Source organism: Salmo salar, chromosome 07 (assembly GCF_965601325.2).
Source record: "Salmo salar chromosome 07, fSalSal1, whole genome shotgun sequence".
NCBI lineage: Eukaryota > Metazoa > Chordata > Actinopteri > Salmoniformes > Salmonidae > Salmo > Salmo salar.
Window position 1 is genome coordinate 69938466 of NC_138297.1, and position 19035 is coordinate 69957500.

The window sequence follows — 19035 nt, forward strand, 5'->3', positions numbered from 1 at the left end:
AGTGTGTTAGTTAAACCAGTTAGATAATGAACTGATGGACCATCCCCTCTAGTGATGGTGTTGTAGTGTGTTAGTTAAACCAGTTAGATAATGAACTGATGGACCATCCCCTCTAGTGATGGTGTTGTAGTGTGTTAGTTAAACCAGTTAGATAATGAACTGATGGACCATCCCCTCTAGTGATGGTGTTGTAGTGTGTTAGTTAAACCAGTTAGATAATGAACTGATGGACCATCCCCTCTAGTGATGGTGTTGTAGTGTGTTAGTTAAACCAGTTAGATAATGAACTGATGGACCATCCCCTCTAGTGATGGTGTTGTAGTGTGTTAGTTAAACCAGTTAGATAATGAACTGATGGACCATCCCCTCTAGTGATGGTGTTGTAGTGTGTTAGTTAAACCAGTTAGATAATGAACTGATGGACCATCCCCTCTAGTGATGGTGTTGTAGTGTGTTAGTTAAACCAGTTAGATAATGAACTGATGGACCATCCCCTCTAGTGATGGTGTTGTAGTGTGTTAGTTAAACCAGTTAGATAATGAACTGATGGACCATCCCCTCTAGTGATGGTGTTGTAGTGTGTTAGTTAAACCAGTTAGATAATGAACTGATGGACCATCCCCTCTAGTGATGGTGTTGTAGTGTGTTAGTTAAACCAGTTAGATAATGAACTGATGGACCATCCCCTCTAGTGATGGTGTTGTAGTGTGTTAGTTAAACCAGTTAGATAATGAACTGATGGACCATCCCCTCTAGTGATGGTGTTGTAGTGTGTTAGTTAAACCAGTTAGATAATGAACTGATGGACCATCCCCTCTAGTGATGGTGTTGTAGTGTGTTAGTTAAACCAGTTAGATAATGAACTGATGGACCATCCCCTCTAGTGATGGTGTTGTAGTGTGTTAGTTAAACCAGTTAGATAATGAACTGATGGACCATCCCCTCTAGTGATGGTGTTGTAGTGTGTTAGTTAAACCAGTTAGATAATGAACTGATGGACCATCCCCTCTAGTGATGGTGTTGTAGTGTGTTAGTTAAACCAGTTAGATAATGAACTGATGGACCATCCCCTCTAGTGATGGTGTTGTAGTGTGTTAGTTAAACCAGTTAGATAATGAACTGATGGACCATCCCCTCTAGTGATGGTGTTGTAGTGTGTTAGTTAAACCAGTTAGATAATGAACTGATGGACCATCCCCTCTAGTGATGGTGTTGTAGTGTGTTAGTTAAACCAGTTAGATAATGAACTGATGGACCATCCCCTCTAGTGATGGTGTTGTAGTGTGTTAGTTAAACCAGTTAGATAATGAACTGATGGACCATCCCCTCTAGTGATGGTGTTGTAGTGTGTTAGTTAAACCAGTTAGATAATGAACTGATGGACCATCCCCTCTAGTGATGGTGTTGTAGTGTGTTAGTTAAACCAGTTAGATAATGAACTGATGGACCATCCCCTCTAGTGATGGTGTTGTAGTGTGTTAGTTAAACCAGTTAGATAATGAACTGATGGACCATCCCCTCTAGTGATGGTGTTGTAGTGTGTTAGTTAAACCAGTTAGATAATGAACTGATGGACCATCCCCTCTAGTGATGGTGTTGTAGTGTGTTAGTTAAACCAGTTAGATAATGAACTGATGGACCATCCCCTCTAGTGATGGTGTTGTAGTGTGTTAGTTAAACCAGTTAGATAATGAACTGATGGACCATCCCCTCTAGTGATGGTGTTGTAGTGTGTTAGTTAAACCAGTTAGATAATGAACTGATGGACCATCCCCTCTAGTGATGGTGTTGTAGTGTGTTAGTTAAACCAGTTAGATAATGAACTGATGGACCATCCCCTCTAGTGATGGTGTTGTAGTGTGTTAGTTAAACCAGTTAGATAATGAACTGATGGACCATCCCCTCTAGTGATGGTGTTGTAGTGTGTTAGTTAAACCAGTTAGATAATGAACTGATGGACCATCCCCTCTAGTGATGGTGTTGTAGTGTGTTAGTTAAACCAGTTAGATAATGAACTGATGGACCATCCCCTCTAGTGATGGTGTTGTAGTGTGTTAGTTAAACCAGTTAGATAATGAACTGATGGACCATCCCCTCTAGTGATGGTGTTGTAGTGTGTTAGTTAAACCAGTTAGATAATGAACTGATGGACCATCCCCTCTAGTGATGGTGTTGTAGTGTGTTAGTTAAACCAGTTAGATAATGAACTGATGGACCATCCCCTCTAGTGATGGTGTTGTAGTGTGTTAGTTAAACCAGTTAGATAATGAACTGATGGACCATCCCCTCTAGTGATGGTGTTGTAGTGTGTTAGTTAAACCAGTTAGATAATGAACTGATGGACCATCCCCTCTAGTGATGGTGTTGTAGTGTGTTAGTTAAACCAGTTAGGTAATGAACTGATGGACCATCCCCTCTAGTGATGGTGTTGTAGTGTGTTAGTTAAACCAGTTAGATAATGAACTGATGGACCATCCCCTCTAGTGATGGTGTTGTAGTGTGTTAGTTAAACCAGTTAGATAATGAACTGATGGACCATCCCCTCTAGTGATGGTGTTGTAGTGTGTTAGTTAAACCAGTTAGATAATGAACTGATGGACCATCCCCTCTAGTGATGGTGTTGTAGTGTGTTAGTTAAACCAGTTAGATAATGAACTGATGGACCATCCCCTCTAGTGATGGTGTTGTAGTGTGTTAGTTAAACCAGTTAGATAATGAACTGATGGACCATCCCCTCTAGTGATGGTGTTGTAGTGTGTTAGTTAAACCAGTTAGATAATGAACTGATGGACCATCCCCTCTAGTGATGGTGTTGTAGTGTGTTAGTTAAACCAGTTAGATAATGAACTGATGGACCATCCCCTCTAGTGATGGTGTTGTAGTGTGTTAGTTAAACCAGTTAGATAATGAACTGATGGACCATCCCCTCTAGTGATGGTGTTGTAGTGTGTTAGTTAAACCAGTTAGATAATGAACTGATGGACCATCCCCTCTAGTGATGGTGTTGTAGTGTGTTAGTTAAACCAGTTAGATAATGAACTGATGGACCATCCCCTCTAGTGATGGTGTTGTAGTGTGTTAGTTAAACCAGTTAGATAATGAACTGATGGACCATCCCCTCTAGTGATGGTGTTGTAGTGTGTTAGTTAAACCAGTTAGATAATGAACTGATGGACCATCCCCTCTAGTGATGGTGTTGTAGTGTGTTAGTTAAACCAGTTAGATAATGAACTGATGGACCATCCCCTCTAGTGATGGTGTTGTAGTGTGTTAGTTAAACCAGTTAGATAATGAACTGATGGACCATCCCCTCTAGTGATGGTGTTGTAGTGTGTTAGTTAAACCAGTTAGATAATGAACTGATGGACCATCCCCTCTAGTGATGGTGTTGTAGTGTGTTAGTTAAACCAGTTAGATAATGAACTGATGGACCATCCCCTCTAGTGATGGTGTTGTAGTGTGTTAGTTAAACCAGTTAGATAATGAACTGATGGACCATCCCCTCTAGTGATGGTGTTGTAGTGTGTTAGTTAAACCAGTTAGATAATGAACTGATGGACCATCCCCTCTAGTGATGGTGTTGTAGTGTGTTAGTTAAACCAGTTAGATAATGAACTGATGGACCATCCCCTCTAGTGATGGTGTTGTAGTGTGTTAGTTAAACCAGTTAGATAATGAACTGATGGACCATCCCCTCTAGTGATGGTGTTGTAGTGTGTTAGTTAAACCAGTTAGATAATGAACTGATGGACCATCCCCTCTAGTGATGGTGTTGTAGTGTGTTAGTTAAACCAGTTAGATAATGAACTGATGGACCATCCCCTCTAGTGATGGTGTTGTAGTGTGTTAGTTAAACCAGTTAGATAATGAACTGATGGACCATCCCCTCTAGTGATGGTGTTGTAGTGTGTTAGTTAAACCAGTTAGATAATGAACTGATGGACCATCCCCTCTAGTGATGGTGTTGTAGTGTGTTAGTTAAACCAGTTAGATAATGAACTGATGGACCATCCCCTCTAGTGATGGTGTTGTAGTGTGTTAGTTAAACCAGTTAGATAATGAACTGATGGACCATCCCCTCTAGTGATGGTGTTGTAGTGTGTTAGTTAAACCAGTTAGATAATGAACTGATGGACCATCCCCTCTAGTGATGGTGTTGTAGTGTGTTAGTTAAACCAGTTAGATAATGAACTGATGGACCATCCCCTCTAGTGATGGTGTTGTAGTGTGTTAGTTAAACCAGTTAGATAATGAACTGATGGACCATCCCCTCTAGTGATGGTGTTGTAGTGTGTTAGTTAAACCAGTTAGATAATGAACTGATGGACCATCCCCTCTAGTGATGGTGTTGTAGTGTGTTAGTTAAACCAGTTAGATAATGAACTGATGGACCATCCCCTCTAGTGATGGTGTTGTAGTGTGTTAGTTAAACCAGTTAGATAATGAACTGATGGACCATCCCCTCTAGTGATGGTGTTGTAGTGTGTTAGTTAAACCAGTTAGATAATGAACTGATGGACCATCCCCTCTAGTGATGGTGTTGTAGTGTGTTAGTTAAACCAGTTAGATAATGAACTGATGGACCATCCCCTCTAGTGATGGTGTTGTAGTGTGTTAGTTAAACCAGTTAGATAATGAACTGATGGACCATCCCCTCTAGTGATGGTGTTGTAGTGTGTTAGTTAAACCAGTTAGATAATGAACTGATGGACCATCCCCTCTAGTGATGGTGTTGTAGTGTGTTAGTTAAACCAGTTAGATAATGAACTGATGGACCATCCCCTCTAGTGATGGTGTTGTAGTGTGTTAGTTAAACCAGTTAGATAATGAACTGATGGACCATCCCCTCTAGTGATGGTGTTGTAGTGTGTTAGTTAAACCAGTTAGATAATGAACTGATGGACCATCCCCTCTAGTGATGGTGTTGTAGTGTGTTAGTTAAACCAGTTAGATAATGAACTGATGGACCATCCCCTCTAGTGATGGTGTTGTAGTGTGTTAGTTAAACCAGTTAGATAATGAACTGATGGACCATCCCCTCTAGTGATGGTGTTGTAGTGTGTTAGTTAAACCAGTTAGATAATGAACTGATGGACCATCCCCTCTAGTGATGGTGTTGTAGTGTGTTAGTTAAACCAGTTAGATAATGAACTGATGGACCATCCCCTCTAGTGATGGTGTTGTAGTGTGTTAGTTAAACCAGTTAGATAATGAACTGATGGACCATCCCCTCTAGTGATGGTGTTGTAGTGTGTTAGTTAAACCAGTTAGATAATGAACTGATGGACCATCCCCTCTAGTGATGGTGTTGTAGTGTGTTAGTTAAACCAGTTAGATAATGAACTGATGGACCATCCCCTCTAGTGATGGTGTTGTAGTGTGTTAGTTAAACCAGTTAGATAATGAACTGATGGACCATCCCCTCTAGTGATGGTGTTGTAGTGTGTTAGTTAAACCAGTTAGATAATGAACTGATGGACCATCCCCTCTAGTGATGGTGTTGTAGTGTGTTAGTTAAACCAGTTAGATAATGAACTGATGGACCATCCCCTCTAGTGATGGTGTTGTAGTGTGTTAGTTAAACCAGTTAGATAATGAACTGATGGACCATCCCCTCTAGTGATGGTGTTGTAGTGTGTTAGTTAAACCAGTTAGATAATGAACTGATGGACCATCCCCTCTAGTGATGGTGTTGTAGTGTGTTAGTTAAACCAGTTAGATAATGAACTGATGGACCATCCCCTCTAGTGATGGTGTTGTAGTGTGTTAGTTAAACCAGTTAGATAATGAACTGATGGACCATCCCCTCTAGTGATGGTGTTGTAGTGTGTTAGTTAAACCAGTTAGATAATGAACTGATGGACCATCCCCTCTAGTGATGGTGTTGTAGTGTGTTAGTTAAACCAGTTAGATAATGAACTGATGGACCATCCCCTCTAGTGATGGTGTTGTAGTGTGTTAGTTAAACCAGTTAGATAATGAACTGATGGACCATCCCCTCTAGTGATGGTGTTGTAGTGTGTTAGTTAAACCAGTTAGATAATGAACTGATGGACCATCCCCTCTAGTGATGGTGTTGTAGTGTGTTAGTTAAACCAGTTAGATAATGAACTGATGGACCATCCCCTCTAGTGATGGTGTTGTAGTGTGTTAGTTAAACCAGTTAGATAATGAACTGATGGACCATCCCCTCTAGTGATGGTGTTGTAGTGTGTTAGTTAAACCAGTTAGATAATGAACTGATGGACCATCCCCTCTAGTGATGGTGTTGTAGTGTGTTAGTTAAACCAGTTAGATAATGAACTGATGGACCATCCCCTCTAGTGATGGTGTTGTAGTGTGTTAGTTAAACCAGTTAGATAATGAACTGATGGACCATCCCCTCTAGTGATGGTGTTGTAGTGTGTTAGTTAAACCAGTTAGATAATGAACTGATGGACCATCCCCTCTAGTGATGGTGTTGTAGTGTGTTAGTTAAACCAGTTAGATAATGAACTGATGGACCATCCCCTCTAGTGATTGTGTTGTAGTGTGTTAGTTAAACCAGTTAGATAATGAACTGATGGACCATCCCCTCTAGTGATGGTGTTGTAGTGTGTTAGTTAAACCAGTTAGATAATGAACTGATGGACCATCCCCTCTAGTGATGGTGTTGTAGTGTGTTAGTTAAACCAGTTAGATAATGAACTGATGGACCATCCCCTCTAGTGATGGTGTTGTAGTGTGTTAGTTAAACCAGTTAGATAATGAACTGATGGACCATCCCCTCTAGTGATGGTGTTGTAGTGTGTTAGTTAAACCAGTTAGATAATGAACTGATGGACCATCCCCTCTAGTGATGGTGTTGTAGTGTGTTAGTTAAACCAGTTAGATAATGAACTGATGGACCATCCCCTCTAGTGATGGTGTTGTAGTGTGTTAGTTAAACCAGTTAGATAATGAACTGATGGACCATCCCCTCTAGTGATGGTGTTGTAGTGTGTTAGTTAAACCAGTTAGATAATGAACTGATGGACCATCCCCTCTAGTGATGGTGTTGTAGTGTGTTAGTTAAACCAGTTAGATAATGAACTGATGGACCATCCCCTCTAGTGATGGTGTTGTAGTGTGTTAGTTAAACCAGTTAGATAATGAACTGATGGACCATCCCCTCTAGTGATGGTGTTGTAGTGTGTTAGTTAAACCAGTTAGATAATGAACTGATGGACCATCCCCTCTAGTGATGGTGTTGTAGTGTGTTAGTTAAACCAGTTAGATAATGAACTGATGGACCATCCCCTCTAGTGATGGTGTTGTAGTGTGTTAGTTAAACCAGTTAGATAATGAACTGATGGACCATCCCCTCTAGTGATGGTGTTGTAGTGTGTTAGTTAAACCAGTTAGATAATGAACTGATGGACCATCCCCTCTAGTGATGGTGTTGTAGTGTGTTAGTTAAACCAGTTAGATAATGAACTGATGGACCATCCCCTCTAGTGATGGTGTTGTAGTGTGTTAGTTAAACCAGTTAGATAATGAACTGATGGACCATCCCCTCTAGTGATGGTGTTGTAGTGTGTTAGTTAAACCAGTTAGATAATGAACTGATGGACCATCCCCTCTAGTGATGGTGTTGTAGTGTGTTAGTTAAACCAGTTAGATAATGAACTGATGGACCATCCCCTCTAGTGATGGTGTTGTAGTGTGTTAGTTAAACCAGTTAGATAATGAACTGATGGACCATCCCCTCTAGTGATGGTGTTGTAGTGTGTTAGTTAAACCAGTTAGATAATGAACTGATGGACCATCCCCTCTAGTGATGGTGTTGTAGTGTGTTAGTTAAACCAGTTAGATAATGAACTGATGGACCATCCCCTCTAGTGATGGTGTTGTAGTGTGTTAGTTAAACCAGTTAGATAATGAACTGATGGACCATCCCCTCTAGTGATGGTGTTGTAGTGTGTTAGTTAAACCAGTTAGATAATGAACTGATGGACCATCCCCTCTAGTGATGGTGTTGTAGTGTGTTAGTTAAACCAGTTAGATAATGAACTGATGGACCATCCCCTCTAGTGATGGTGTTGTAGTGTGTTAGTTAAACCAGTTAGATAATGAACTGATGGACCATCCCCTCTAGTGATGGTGTTGTAGTGTGTTAGTTAAACCAGTTAGATAATGAACTGATGGACCATCCCCTCTAGTGATGGTGTTGTAGTGTGTTAGTTAAACCAGTTAGATAATGAACTGATGGACCATCCCCTCTAGTGATGGTGTTGTAGTGTGTTAGTTAAACCAGTTAGATAATGAACTGATGGACCATCCCCTCTAGTGATGGTGTTGTAGTGTGTTAGTTAAACCAGTTAGATAATGAACTGATGGACCATCCCCTCTAGTGATGGTGTTGTAGTGTGTTAGTTAAACCAGTTAGATAATGAACTGATGGACCATCCCCTCTAGTGATGGTGTTGTAGTGTGTTAGTTAAACCAGTTAGATAATGAACTGATGGACCATCCCCTCTAGTGATGGTGTTGTAGTGTGTTAGTTAAACCAGTTAGATAATGAACTGATGGACCATCCCCTCTAGTGATGGTGTTGTAGTGTGTTAGTTAAACCAGTTAGATAATGAACTGATGGACCATCCCCTCTAGTGATGGTGTTGTAGTGTGTTAGTTAAACCAGTTAGATAATGAACTGATGGACCATCCCCTCTAGTGATGGTGTTGTAGTGTGTTAGTTAAACCAGTTAGATAATGAACTGATGGACCATCCCCTCTAGTGATGGTGTTGTAGTGTGTTAGTTAAACCAGTTGGGTAATGAACTGATGGACCATCCCCTCTAGTGATGGTGTTGTAGTGTGTTAGTTAAACCAGTTAGATAATGAACTGATGGACCATCCCCTCTAGTGATGGTGTTGTAGTGTGTTAGTTAAACCAGTTAGATAATGAACTGATGGACCATCCCCTCTAGTGATGGTGTTGTAGTGTGTTAGTTAAACCAGTTGGGTAATGAACTGATGGACTATCCCCTCCAGCTAGATGTCCTCCTTCCAACCTGGTTTATCTTCAGTTGTATTCAGACCTTTCCCAGTCATGTCGATGGACATGGGAGAAGAGAGCATCTGTTAACAGCCTTGCATCCCCATCACCTTCAGGCATCAGCCATATTGGCTGACAGCAGTGTGACTCATTTAGCTAACTCTGTCTCTTTCTGTCTCTCTGTTTCTCTCCTTCTCTCTGTCTTTCTCCTCTCCAACTCCCTCCCCCATGTTTCTCTCCCTCTCTCTGTCTTTCTCCTCTCCAACTCCCTCCCCCATGTTTCTCTCCCTCTCTCTCTGTCTTTCTCCTCTCCAACCCCCTCCCCCCATGTTTCTCCCTCTCTCTCTGTCTTTCTCCTCTCCAACCCCCTCCCCCCATGTTTCTCTCCCTCTCTCTGTCTTTCTCCTCTCCAACCCCCTCCCCCCATGTTTCTCCCTCTCTCTCTGTCTTTCTCCTCTCCAACCCCCTCCCCCCATGTTTCTCCCTCTCTCTCTGTCTTTCTCCTCTCCAACCCCCTCCCCCATGTTTCTCTCCCTCTCTCTGTCTTTCTCCTCTCCAACCCCCTCCCCCCATGTTTCTCTCCCTCTCTCTGTCTTTCTCCTCTCCAACCCCCTCCCCCCATGTTTCTCTCCCCTCTCTCTGTCTTTCTCCTCTCCAACCCCCTCCCCCATGTTTCTCTCCCTCTCTCTGTCTTTCTCCTCTCCAACCCCCTCCCCCATGTTTCTCTCCCCCTCTCTCTGTCTTTCTCCTCTCCAACCCCCTCCCCCATGTTTCTCTCCCTCTCTCTGTCTTTCTCCTCTCCAACCCCCTCCCCCATGTTTCTCTCCCCCTCTCTGTCTTTCTCCTCTCCAACCCCCTCCCCCATGTTTCTCTCCCCCTCTCTCTGTCTTTCTCCTCTCCAACCCCCTCCCCCATGTTTCTCTCCCTCTCTCTGTCTTTCTCCTCTCCAACCCCCTCCCCCATGTTTCTCTCCCTCTCTCTGTCTTTCTCCTCTCCAACCCCCTCCCCCCATGTTTCTCTCCCTCTCTCTGTCTTTCTCCTCTCCAACCCCCTCCCCCCATGTTTCTCTCCCCCTCTCTCTGTCTTTCTCCTCTCCAACCCCCTCCCCCATGTTTCTCTCCCCCTCTCTCTGTCTTTCTCCTCTCCAACTCCCTCCCCCATGTTTCTCTCCCCCTCTCTCTGTCTTTCTCCTCTCCAACTCCCTCCCCCCATGTTTCTCTCCCTCTCTCTCTGTCTTTCTCCTCTCCAACCCCCTCCCCCCATGTTTCTCTCCCCCTCTCTCTAGGCTCGGCCCTGGCTGCCAGCGTGTGTAAAAAGATCACAGGCCGTCTGACCAGTGCCATCGCCAAGCAGGAGGATGTTTCAGTTCAGCTGGAGGCCCTGGACATCATGGCTGACATGCTCTGCAGGTTGGTGTGTTCTCACTGTCTGACCGCTGGCCTGGACCCAGGTTGGTGTGTTCTCACTGTCTGACCGCTGGCCTGGACCCAGGTTGGTGTGTTCTCCACTGTCTGACCGCTGGCCTGGACCCAGGTTGGTGTGTTCTCACTGTCTGACCGCTGGCCTGGACCCAGGTTGGTGTGTTCTCACTGTCTGACCGCTGGCCTGGACCCAGGTTGGTGTGTTCTCACTGTCTGACCGCTGGCCTGGACCCAGGTTGGTGTGTTCTCACTGTCTGACCGCTGGCCTGGACCCAGGTTGGTGTGTTCTCACTGTCTGACCGCTGGCCTGGACCCAGGTTGGTGTGTTCTCACTGTCTGACCGCTGGCCTGGACCCAGGTTGGTGTGTTCTCACTGTCTGACCGCTGGCCTGGACCCAGGTTGGTGTGTTCTCACTGTCTGACCGCTGGCCTGGACCCAGGTTGGTGTGTTCTCACTGTCTGACCGCTGGCCTGGACCCATTATACACTATAGATGGGTCTTTGTTATTGGATTAGGTTATTACAGTGAATTGAATATCTGAAGTTATTTCTGATTTCTGCCTGTAATGGTTATATATATAACGGTTGCTGGATCAGGACAGTACGGGAAAATATTTGACAAGACAGGACAGGAATTCATTTTCACTCCTGCTGCCAACCTCTAGTCTGCTGGTGAACTTTCACCCCTCCATCCTGTCCTGCCTGCTCTCCCAGCTGACCAGCCCCTACGCAGCCTATCATACCGCCTGATGACACTACATAACACTACTTAACATAGTGCTAACCTCTCTCCCTCTCCTCTAACAGACAGGGTGGTCTCCTGGTGAACTTTCACCCCTCCATCCTGTCCTGCCTGCTCTCCCAGCTGACCAGACCCTACGCAGCCTATCATACCGCCTGATGACACTACATAACACTACTTAACATAGTGCTAACCTCTCTCCCTCTCCTCTAACAGACAGGGTGGTCTCCTGGTGAACTTTCACCCCTCCATCCTGTCCTGCCTGCTTCCTCAGCTGACCAGCCCCCGCCTGGCGGTCAGGAAGAGGACCATCATCGCTCTGGGTCACCTGGTCATGTCCTGTGGGAACCTGGTCTTTGTGGACCTTATTGAACACCTGCTGTCAGAGTTATCCCGTAATGACTCCATGTCCACTACTCGTACCTACATACAGTGTATCGCAGCCATCAGCAGACAGGCCGGACACAGAATCGGTGAGTTCCATAGAGACACACAGACATGGGCTAGTGATATCACTAATGTACATAACATATTCCAATAGGTTTCTTTTTCTAGTTGAACGGTTGAAAAACAAACCCTGCAGTAATTTGTATGAGACACAATGTCAGAACATTTTGGACCTTTTTTATATTTGGAAATGTCAAACAATTTAGCCAACATTTTCCAGTTAATGACCCCTTCTTTAGGTGGCAGGTAGCCTAGTGGTTAGAGTGTTGGACTAGTAACCGAAAGGTTGCAAGATCGAATCCCCCGAGCTGACAAGGTAAAAATCTGTCGTTCTGCCCCTGAACAAGGCAGTTAACCCACTGTTCCTAGGCCGTCATTGTAAATAAGAATTTGTTCTTAACTGACTTGCCTAGTTAAATAAAGGTAAAACAAAGAAATATATATTTTTTGGCTTTCTCATAATTACATGATGTAATATTACTGTAGGAGCTAGGAACACAAGCATTCACACTACACCCTCTAAATATGTGTATGTGATCAATAAAATGTGGTTTGAGTTGTGCAGTTCATATAAGAGATGTTTTGGGGTATACATAGTGTCATTTCTCCAGGAGAATGAAATGACTCGCCAGCCAGCGTCTTGTGACCTGCTTTAGTTGCAGTCAGCTACAGGAGAATTAAATTGGAGCTCACCGGGGTCGACGTTGAATCTTGATTATATTTTGGGATGGGCTGAATTAATATGGATCAGTTAGAGCTGTTCTGTCTTCTCTCTCCCATCTCTTCTCTCTCTCTCTCTCTCTCTCCCATCTCTTCTCTCCCATCTCTTCTCTCTCTCTCCCATCTCTTCTCTCTCTCTCTCTCTCTCTCTCTCTCTCTCTCCTCTCTCCTCTCTCCTCTCTCTCTCTCTCTCCCATCTCTTCTCTCGCTCTTCTCTCTCTCTCTCTCTCTCTCTCTCTCTCTCTCCCATCTCTTCTCTCTCTTCTCTCTCTCCCATCTCTTCTCTCTCTTCTCTCTCTCATCTCTTCTCTCTCTCTCTCCCATCTCTTCTCTCTCCTCTCTCTCTCTCTCTCTCTCTCTCTCTCTCTCTCCCATCTCTTCTCTCGCTCTTCTCTCTCTCTCTCTCTCTCTCTCCCATCTCTCTCTCTCTCTCTCTCTCTCCCATCTCTCTCTCTCTCTCTCTCTCTCATCTCTCTCTCTCTCTCTCTCTCTCATCTCTTCTCTCTCTCCCATCTCTCTCTCTCTCCCATCTCTTCTCTCTCTCTCTCTCCCATCTCTTCTCTCTCTCTCTCTCTCTCTCTCTCTTCTCTCTCTCTCTTCTCCCATCTCTCCTCTCTCTTCTCCCATCTCTTCTCTCTCTTCTCTCTCTCTCTCCCATCTCTTCTCTCTCTCTCCCATCTCTTCTCTCTCCCATCTCTTCTCTCTCTCTCTCTCTCTCTCCCATCTCTCTCCCATCTCTTCTCTCTCTCCCATCTCTTCTCTCTCTCTCTCTCCCATCTCTTCTCTCTCCCATCTCTTCTCTCTCTCTCTCTCTCCCATCTCTCTCCCATCTCTTCTCTCTCTCCCATCTCTTCTCTCTCTCTCTCTCCCATCTCTTCTCTCTCTCTCTCTCTCTCCCATCTCTCTCTCTCTCCCATCTCTCTCTCTCTCTCTTTTCTCTCTCTTTTCCCCCCCTAGCTTTTATTGACAGCCAGACTGTAGCCAAGTCCATCTGGGAACACCTTTTGGATTTCAGTTAGGCTAGATGTGTTTGTTTTAGCTATTTTACTTAGTCATGCCCACTGCTCCTCGGGGATCCTAGGCTATTGACAACATTGAAGTATTTTATCATTTTCTAGGTGAAAGAATATATTAGACTATTTCTTTTCCATTAGACTTCTTTTAAAAGAACCCCTGAAGGAAGTCAGTGTCTCCTTGATGTTTGAGAGAAGCCATTACTCCTGGTCAGGGACGTGGAGGGACGTGACACTTTCTGACAGGAGGCAGGAGAGTCTCCTCTTTCTGTCCTTATTTACCTGTCAATCTGTCACTTTCTCCTCTCTCTGGAAGAGTGGTGGAGGGAAATGGAGAGAGGAGTCATTGAGGCTAGCCTCGCTCCTCTTTTCCTCTCTCTGGAAGAGTGGTGGAGGGAAATGGAGAGAGGAGTCATTGAGGCTAGCCTCGCTCCTCTTTTCCTCTCTCTGGAAGAGTGGTGGAGGGAAATGGAGAGAGGAGTCATTGAGGCTAGCCTAGCTCCTCTTTTCCTCTCTCTGGAAGAGTGGTGGAGGGAAATGGAGAGAGGAGTCATTGAGGCTAGCCTCGCTCCTCTTTTCCTCTCTCTGGAAGAGTGGTGGAGGGAAATGGAGAGAGGAGTCATTGAGGCTAGCCTAGCTCCTCTTTTCCTCTCTCTGGAAGAGTGGTGGAGGGAAATGGAGAGAGGAGTCATTGAGGCTAGCCTCGCTCCTCTTTTCCTCTCTCTGGAAGAGTGGTGGAGGGAAATGGAGAGAGGAGTCATTGAGGCTAGCCTCGCTCCTCTTTTCCTCTCTCTGGAAGAGTGGTGGAGGGAAATGGAGAGAGGAGTCATTGAGGCTAGCCTAGCTCCTCTTTTCCTCTCTCTGGAAGAGTGGTGGAGGGAAATGGAGAGAGGAGTCATTGAGGCTAGCCTAGCTCCTCTTTTCCTCTCTCTGGAAGAGTGGTGGAGGGAAATGGAGAGAGGAGTCATTGAGGCTAGCCTAGCTCCTCTTTTCCTCTCTCTGGAAGAGTGGTGGAGGGAAATGGAGAGAGGAGTCATTGAGGCTAGCCTAGCTCCTCTTTTCCTCTCTCTGGAAGAGTGGTAGAGGGAAATGGAGAGAGGAGTCATTGAGGCTAGCCTAGCTCCTCTTTTCCTCTCTCTGGAAGAGTGGTGGAGGGAAATGGAGAGAGGAGTCATTGAGGCTAGCCTAGCTCCTCTTTTCCTCTCTCTGGAAGAGTGGTGGAGGGAAATGGAGAGAGGAGTCATTGAGGCTAGCCTCGCTCCTCTTTTCCTCTCTCTGGAAGAGTGGTGGAGGGAAATGGAGAGAGGAGTCATTGAGGCTAGCCTAGCTCCTCTTTTCCTCTCTCTGGAAGAGTGGTGGAGGGAAATGGAGAGAGGAGTCATTGAGGCTAGCCTCGCTCCTCTTTTCCTCTCTCTGGAAGAGTGGTGGAGGGAAATGGAGAGAGGAGTCATTGAGGCTAGCCTAGCTCCTCTTTTCCTCTCTCTGGAAGAGTGGTGGAGGGAAATGGAGAGAGGAGTCATTGAGGCTAGCCTCGCTCCTCTTTTCCTCTCTCTTTTCTCCCTCTTTTTCTCCCACCCCATCAACCAATCACACGCTGTGTTTGATGAGCCAAAGACGGCAGTGATTAAGATGTGCAAGATTACTTCAGTGAAGAGCAACACTCCAAAACTATTTCTCTCCCCGCTCTCCCTCCGGTCTCTCCATATCCTGCTATCCCCTGTTTTAATTAACTTTTCTTGTGATCTTGAAAGAGCTCGCTCTACAATTTTGCTTAAAACACAAAAGCCTTTATCTAGCTGTAACTTGTAATTTGCTATTCTCAGTGAGTTCTGGGCTTTTTTTTTTTGAAGTCAGAGGCTTGCTTCCCTTCATGTCACATTAGATGAAAGAATATGAAGTTGTTACTAATGGATTGACAGCTAACATTCAGTTTTAATGGAATGATTAACATGTGTGTCCTCAGGTGAATACTTGGAGAAGATCATTCCTCTGGTGGTGAAGTTCTGTAACATAGACGATGATGAGCTGAGAGAATACTGCATCCAGGCCTTCGAGTCCTTCGTCAGGAGGTGAGAGAGAGACGTCCTATTTTAAACGGCTTCAGAGCTAGTGAGGGGTATTGTTTTTATGTTCAGAGAAACAAACACAGAAGGACAGAAAAATGAATCCCAGAATTCTCAGTGAACTGGGTAGTTTATTCACGTTCACCCTAAAGTGTTTGACCTGTGTTGTGATTGGATACTCTAGTCTCTCTTCTCTTCTACGTTTAGCCTCCCACTGTTTCTGTGATTAGAAACCCTTTCATCCGTTCTATCTTGTGCCTTTTATGGATTACATCAAACAAGTGTTTGGGAGGGAGAGAGGGAGAACTAGTGTTGAAAGATTACTGTGGTGCTGTCTGTCCTCCCAGATTACCACGAGGAGAAGAAAGGCTGAGAGATGGGAGTCTTTTTATTAGTAGTGGAAACTAAACGGAACTCAACCATGACTTTTCAATCTCTCCCTCTCTCCAGGTGTCCAAAGGAGGTTTATCCACATGTGGGCACTGTCATCAGCATCTGTCTGAAGTATTTGACCTACGACCCTAACTATAACTACGATGATGAGGATGAAGATGAGAATGCCATGGATGCCGACGGAGCAGACGAAGACTATCAAGGTAAACACTCACTCACTCACTCACTCACACACTCACACACTCACACACTCACACACTCACACACTCACACACACACACACACAAAGAAGACTGAAGGTACTGCGAGCTCATGGTCATTCAACCTCAGGTTTATGTATCCAGGTTAGTGTCATTCAGATTATCAAGAAGTCTTTGGTGGTATTTGTAAATAGCCACAGGATAGTTTTTCAATACCGTCTATTATTTTATTTTTTAATAAATGTGAATATCTGTAGCTGCTTATTAAGTTAATACTTCAACGCGTTAGGAGATAAAGCAGGTGGCGTTCTTCACCTGTCACATTATTTTCCATTAGTTCCCCAGAACAGTTAAAGTAGTCAGGTGTTTTGTAAAAAGCACAACAGGAGAAAGATGGAGCTGGTGAGTCCGTAGAGTTCTGTGTTTATCGCTGAGTCTGTTGTCCAGCACATCAGGTGATGAAGTTACACTTGGATGTAATTCACTACTAAATCTTTACCATCAGATATCTTCTGATGGCTTTCTGCCAGAAGTCACAGAGCTCTGGAGGAGGTATCTGAACAGCTGCCATTTTGTCCCTGTGCTTCCTGCTAGTTTTGTTTCTCATCCGTTCTTCTCCCCTCTGCTCCGTGTGTACACGCTGCTCTTCTTTCAGAAAAGCATGTCACAACTTTGTTCATTTGCAAAAAAATTCACTTTTGCTTGTAAATGTCCACACTCACCGAAAATGACATCCGCTAGCTATGCTTGTGTAACTTTACATCCACTAGCTACTAGCTATGCTTGTGGAACGTTACATCTGCTAGCTATGCTTGTGGAACTTTACATCCGCTAGCTACTAGCTATGCTTGTGGAACTTTACATCCGCTAGCTACTAGCTATGCTTGTGGAACTTTACATCCGCTATCTACTAGCTATGCTTGTGGAACTTTACATCCGCTAGCTACTAGCTATGCTTGTGGAACTTTACATCCGCTAGCTACTAGCTATGCTTGTGGAACTTTACATCCGCTAGCTACTAGCTATGCTTGTGGAACTTTACATCCGCTAGCTACTAGCTATGCTTGTGGAACTTTACATCCGCTAGCTACTAGCTATGCTTGTGGAACTTTACATCCGCTAGCTACTAGCTATGCTTGTGGAACTTTACATCCGCTAGCTACTAGCTATGCTTGTGGAACTTTACATCCGCTAGCTACTAGCTATGCTTGTGGAACTTTATGAGCTGGATTTGCCTGTCTTCGCAATTAGTTTATGCTCGCGTACGCTCGTTAGCGTTTAACTATGTGTTTTTTGCGATTACTTGTGCTAATTTTGTTAGCGTTCTGGTAGCAGAGACCCAGTGGGCTTATCTTTATAGCGCCACCTTGTGTGCTATGTTGGTAATGGTCTAAATCCCGGGATGGCAGAAGAGCGGTATGACTGTATGAAAATCTGTATACCGCCCAAGCCTACTACAACTTTATTTACATCCCCTCAAGGACAATCATGAAAGGTACTGCCACAGCTATAATTATAACCTCCTCCACTTGTTAAGAAGAGAAACATATAGGACTCTACATCACTTCAGGAGAGACCTATAGGACTCTTCATCACTGCAGGAGAGATGTGTGTACAGTATACAGTTGAAGTCGGAAGTTTACATACACTTAGGTTGGCGTCATTAAAACCCGTTTTACAACCACTCCACACATTTCTTGTTAACAAACTATAGTTTGGCAAGTTGGTTAGGACATCTACTTTGTGCATGACACAAGTCATTTTTCCAACAATTGTTCACAGATGATTTCATTTGTAATTCACTGTATCACAATTCCAGTTGGTCAGAAGTTTACATACACTAAGTTGCCTTTAAACAGCTTGGAAAATTCCAGAAAATTATGTCATGGCTTTAGAAGCTTCTGATAGACTAATTTACGTAATTTGAATCAATTGGAGATGTGGCTGTATTTCAAGGCCTACCTTCAAACTCAGTGCCTCTTTGCTTGACATCATGGGAAAATCAAAAGAAATCAGCCAAGACCTCAGAAAGAAATGTGTAGACCTCCACAAGTCTGGTTCATCCTTGGGAGCAATTTCCAAACGCCTGAAGGTACCACGTTCATCTGTACAAACAATAGTATGCAAGTATAAACACCATGGGACCACGCAGCCGTCATACCGCTCAGGAAGGTGACGCGTTCTGTCTCCTAGAGATGAACGTACTTTAGCGCGAAAAGTGCAAATCAATCCCAGAACAACAGCAAAAGACCTTGTGAAGATGCTGGAGGAAACAGGTACAAAGTATCTATATCCATAGTAAAATGAGTCCTATATCGACATAACCTGAAAGGCCGCTCAGCAAGGAAGATGCCACTGCTCCAAAACCGCCATAAAAAAGCCAGACTACGGTTTGCAACTGCACATCGGGACAAAGATCGTACTTTTTGGAGAAATGTCCTCTGGTCTGATGGAACAAAAATAGAACTGTTTGGCCATAATGACCATCGTTATGTTTGGAGGAAAAAGGGGAAGGCTTGCAAGCCGAAGAACACCATCCCAACCGTGAAGCACGGTGGTGGCAGCATCATGTTGTGGGGGTGCTTTGCTGCAGGAGGGACTGGTGCACTTCACAAAATGAATGGCATCATGAGGCAGGAAATTTGTGGCTATATTGAAGCAACATCTGAAGACATCAGTCAGGAAGTTAAAGCTTGGTTGCAAATGGGTCTTCCAAATGAACAATGACCCCAAGCATACTTCCAAAGTTGTGGCAAAATGGCTTAAGGACAACACAGTCAAGGTATTGGAGTGGCCATCACAAAACCCTGACCTCAATCCTATAGAAAATTTGTAGGCAGAACTGAAAAAGTGTGTGTGAGCAAGGAGGCCTACAAACCTGACTCCATTACACCAGCTCTGTCAGGAGGAAAGGGCCAAAATCCACCCAATTATTGTGGGAAGCCTGTGGAAGGCTACCCAAAACGTTTGACCCAAGTTAAACAATTTAAAGGCAGTGCTACCAAATACTAATTGAGTGT

The 19035-nt window shown here is 44.2% G+C and overlaps 1 protein-coding gene across 2 annotated transcripts in view; it reads left to right on the forward strand.

Annotated features, from left to right (window-relative positions):
- LOC106576631 (cullin-associated NEDD8-dissociated protein 1) overlaps nucleotides 1-19035 on the forward strand; it is a 70093-nt gene that overhangs the window by 23763 nt on the left and 27295 nt on the right. For both annotated transcript variants that reach the window (XM_082978012.1, XM_082978011.1), the window contains exons 4-7: nucleotides 10302-10425; nucleotides 11396-11652; nucleotides 15323-15428; nucleotides 15873-16018. In XM_082978012.1, coding sequence (XP_082834138.1) covers nucleotides 10302-10425; nucleotides 11396-11652; nucleotides 15323-15428; nucleotides 15873-16018 — 633 coding nt within the window. The remainder of the gene's footprint in view (nucleotides 1-10301; nucleotides 10426-11395; nucleotides 11653-15322; nucleotides 15429-15872; nucleotides 16019-19035) is intronic.